Source organism: Myotis brandtii, unplaced genomic scaffold (genome assembly GCF_000412655.1).
Source record: "Myotis brandtii unplaced genomic scaffold, ASM41265v1 scaffold30, whole genome shotgun sequence".
NCBI lineage: Eukaryota > Metazoa > Chordata > Mammalia > Chiroptera > Vespertilionidae > Myotis > Myotis brandtii.
Window position 1 is genome coordinate 2,879,350 of NW_005361458.1, and position 5,004 is coordinate 2,884,353.

General features: G+C 35.5%; 1 protein-coding gene across 1 annotated transcript in view; it reads right to left on the reverse strand.

The window, feature by feature from the left end:
* The window catches only part of CCDC171 (coiled-coil domain containing 171), a 250,803-nt gene that overhangs the window by 131,859 nt on the left and 113,940 nt on the right, over positions 1–5,004 (reverse strand). Inside the window, exon 20 of the mRNA XM_014542370.1 lies at positions 4,593–4,775. Coding sequence (XP_014397856.1) covers positions 4,593–4,775 — 183 coding nt within the window. The remainder of the gene's footprint in view (positions 1–4,592; positions 4,776–5,004) is intronic.

Here is a 5,004-nt window from a genome sequence, read left to right on the forward strand (position 1 = left end):
CCGGGGGAGGGGTCACAGGAGGCTGGGGGTCCGATTGGGGCTCCGATTGGGCCGGTTGGCTGCCACAGTGGACATCATAGTGACCGGTCATTACAGTCATTACGGCATTACAGTCACTGGCTTTTTATATATATAGATGATTGTGAGAATTAAAGCCTTTAACAAGTTTCTATGCATCTGAAAAATATACATTAGTACAGTTAAATGTGGACTTTACCTACCTCTGAGTTTTCTGACAAATGAGACAAAAATGGAAATGTGCTTATAGTTTCCTCTTGGGTCAACAATAGCATGCATGTGGTTCATGTAGAGAGAACAATTTGCTGGAACTCAGTTTGAAGATAGATTTATACATGGGTCTTTCTATATTATCATATACTCAGTTTTACTTTGGCATCAGTACCTGGCCTGCTACCTCCCAGAAGCAACTGGTTTTTAACTATTATTTGCCTTTTCAAAGGTGTATATAATGCACTCCTCAATACTGATTAAGTTTCAAAAGGCAACAGTATAGTATAAAAATAGATTCCTAATTATTAACCTAAGTTAATAGAAAGTAATGAGAAGGATCAAAAGGCACACAGGAAAGATGCCTCATTTCCTGGGCACAAGTAGTAAAGGTATGTCTAATACATTACTGATACTTATACAGTGTTTATTTTAGGGAACACATCTCATTCCCTCTTAACAGCTGTCTCACTCTCCACATTGTCCCATTACACTTTGAAAACATCTACTATAAAACCTTCTCTCTACACTCCAGCTCCATTTCAACTTCTTACTCTCCTTCTATTCCCCAACACCATAGCACTCTTCTGGGACTTGTGAACAAATATTTTTGTACTTCGTCTACTGTTTACTCGTTATGTTGTTTTAAATTGTTGCTCCTTGTCATCAGACCATTCTGTCCTTTGCAATCTACTTGACTTCTATAAATCAAGATCCCTGCCATTTTGCAGGACTTCTTCCCGCCTCCTCCAGAATTTCTCCTTTAGCAAAAACTTAGCTAATGTAGCCTCTCTCGTCCATCTATCCCTCCTGGAGAATGCCTCAATTCCATCCAGCCTTCTGCAAACAGGATCAAACAAGTATGGCAATGTAGAATAACAAAGAGAGGGTGTGTGAAAGCAATTGTAAGAAGCTAATAAAATAAGATCATGGCAGTTAGCTGTCTAAGAACAACTGTCTGTAGATGAACATGGTATTCCAAAGCAATAAAAGTACTGAGTAGCTTTTGGCAGACTGAATGTTACGTTACAATTTTAGACCAATCTAAATAAGCTATTATATTTTCCTCATACACAGTTTGCCTGAAATCAGTGAAAGATGAGCACAGCAGGCACATTCCCCATTTTTAAAGAGAAAAACAGCATATTTTCCCCAGTCTATTACATTTTTAATAAAACAATCCTTTATTAACAGAACTGGATATGAACATTAGCCACTACCATGAAATGGTTAAAAGTAGGAGTTTTAGAGCCTGACCTGCTAGGCACGTCACTTAGCTATGTTGTGCCCCATATTCCTCGTCTGTAAAATAAAGTATTGAACTATTATTGATATGAGAGAACTAAGTGATTAGGGTGAAAAAAATAAAGTGATTAGGGTGAATGCCTGATATATATCTATTAATATGTGATTAAATGTTAAAAATCACACTAAGTTTGTGGATGAAAAAGGGGCCACATACTAAACCTGACAAGCTCAGAGGAGGCCTGCATGGTGGGCCCTACAAACTCAGAGACTAAAAGCAAACACATAGGATGGTCTGAACACAAACATTCCTAACTAAAAGAGGGTCATGGGGGTAGTCATGTCCTATTCCTGTGGCTTCCTTGACAAAGGTCAGTCTTTACCTTAACTGAGCCTGTCAGTTGTCCTTTTGCATCTAAGATAACATACCTTTGAAATGTCAGAGTCATCTCTGCCAGACCCCTCAGGGCACACTGCCAGCACCAGAGCAGGAGGCCACAGAACCCTGCACTGTTATCTTGTTCCCCTCATTGCACTCTATGTGCTGTACATGTTAATTAGTAACAGTCCCATTCCCACCAACATAAAAGAAGTGTGTCTCTTCATTTTACTTTTTATCCAGTCCCAGAGACTGTTTTCTCCTGCCCCTTAATCTACTACCAATGAATTCCATGTAACCTTCCTTTTATGTCTTCTCCTTGACTGTAATGTATTAAAAAACCTGCAAAATTGACATCCTCGAAAGCATTTTCTCAATCCACTGAGATTTTGCTCCCCAGCAATTATCATCTGTGAGACCCAAAATCATAAAAATTCTCTATAGGTTTGAATGTTTCTTACATCAACAATTTTATACCTTACAATTGTATGTCAAAATATAAAAATTACATATCTCATTCCCTCAATTATTACTTCCATTAATTCTATTTTTATTTCTACACTTCAGTTGAAGGAATTCACACTAAATATTTCATGGAACATATTCTTAGCTTTTGATACAAGCCATTTATTCAACCAGAGCCCTTAAAAGGGATTTTGTCACCTTCTAGCAACTTTTCTTCAGACTCTTATAACCTCTCTAGATTCTGGAAATTGAGCCCTGACGACTTTCAAACTAATCAAAGATAAGATGTTAACTTCTTTTCCTAATACTTAAATATGAACTAGGAAATCTTATTGTGTAGAATACCCAGAATTCTTCAAACATATTACAGGGAACAACATATTATAAAGGATCTTCCAATTTTCAGGAAGTCCACTATTAGCTAAACCTATTTATAGTTGCCTACATTCTAAATCTCAAATTGCATCGATGGCTGTCTCTTTCCATTTTGGCAGACCATCTCAAGATCCCAAATTTAGTTAGTACATACAACTGAAAGAAAATCAAAAGGAGAGAGACACACACACTGAAGGAATTGGCTTTTAAAGTATACACAACAGCTCTTTATGATTTAAGTATGGCAAAACATTTTTGGAAAATAAGTGTCTATAAGTAGGGAACAGTCAAATTTTGATGCACTCATATGAGAGAATATTAATTTATCTAAAATAAAATTAATAATAAGTGGCACAGGAAAATGTCTGTAGTACTTTAAAAATATAAAAAAGTAGTATTTTAACTCTATATTCCTATCTGTACATATACACAGAGAAAAATGCAGGGAACAAAACACATCCAAGCTTCAAAAGTGGTTGGTCCTAGGTGGTAAGATTAGAGGGATTTGAACTTTCTTCTTTATACTTGTTTGTATTTTTATTTGGGTATTATATATTACCTTTATCATCAGGAAAAAAAATAAAGCAGCTCATACAATTTTCTTCTCTGAGCAAACAACTAAGAGAATGAGGGGGGAAACTGTACTGTCTTTAGACATTCATCAAAAAGTAAAATAAATCAAAAAGGCGATTCATGATTACCTGACGTGCTGAATTTATAAGAACTCTTCGCCCTTTGAAGGTATAGCTATTTGAAATAATATTTAACATTAGCAATTTACATTATCATAGCATTAATAACTGAGCTACTGTCTGCTGCTGTCTCTGTTACAACAAATGTGAAAACTGCAAATTACAAATTAACCAAAAGATACATTTAAACTGAAGTTAAACTTGCAAAATTTAGGTTTCCCAAGAGAGGGTACACAAAGTACCTTGTTGGTAGGTTTAAGAAACCAATTTTGTATTCATATTTATATTGTCTATCATCAGTTATATACAGTTTTGAAGTTTCAGAGTCATATTTTAACTCGATATTCCTATATCCATATTAGGAACATCAATGTTATAAGTAACCCAACTGCAAGTAGAATATTAGATATCTGCATTTTGTTAAGCTTCGTGTATTTATACATTTCAATCTTGAGCTAATGTTATTTGACATAAGCCTTTCTTTTCTCAGCTATCTTCTGCTTTCTTAAATGATGCATATAAATCTTTAATAGAAGTTAGATAAAATGAATATTTCTTTAGAAAATCAACTTAATTTCATACTGAGTAATCTAATTTACTCAAAATATTCAATATAAAAGGAAAAGAGAAAAAAATCCCAGCCCCCACTGCAAACATCAGGCTCCTCCATTGGGGCATTTTTTGTTTGTTTATTATACATTTGGGGGCTTATTTGCTATAGCAGTTAAGCTATCCTCATTGAATCTCTTTTTATACTTTCAGAGCATAAATTTTAACAGCATTATGAGTTCTGCTGACACAGAATCAGTATTCCTTTAAGCATCTGGTATAACTCTTTGTGTAAATTAGGATATAACTGACATATAACATTATGTAGTTTAGGTGTACAATATGTTAATTTGATAAATTTATGTGTTGCAATATGGTTAACACTGTAGCATTAGCTAACACCTCTATCATGTCACATAATTATCATTGCTTTTCTTATGGTGAGAATGTTTAAGATGTAGTCAGTCTCCTTACCAACTTTGAAGTATGAACTACATGTTGGGGTATTTCAGAAGGGAAGTATTCTGAAGAAAAAGAAATCTTAATGACACTTCAAATTATTTGAAAAAACTTAAGTTAAAGAAAACAAACATATATACACACACACACAATCAGAGGAGAGTTCACCAAAGCCATACATACAAAACATATATACTTACAGAGTGCTTAAATTCATTTAATTGCATTTGGAGACCCTGGGCTTTGTCAAGCTCCTTTTTCATCTCATTCACATTTCGTTTGAATTCTGTGACCTCTAAGCGCAGTGAGCGGCGCTCCACTTCTGCTGTGTGCAGCCTTTGTGTAAATCCAAAGATTTGCTTCTGTAACGATGCTGTGCTTTTCTGTTGTTAAACAAGAGCAATTTTTACAAGAAGTAACTACAGACTTACTAATAAATCAATAGCAATGGCATTTACCAAATTAAATGTAACTCAGGTTAAACATAGAACAACTAGAGGGCCAGTGCATGAAATTCGTGCACTGGGGGGTGGGGTTCCCTCAGCCCAGCCTGCCCCTCAGTCTGGGAGCCCTCAGTGGATGTCCTACTGATGGCCACAGTCTGGCAGCAGA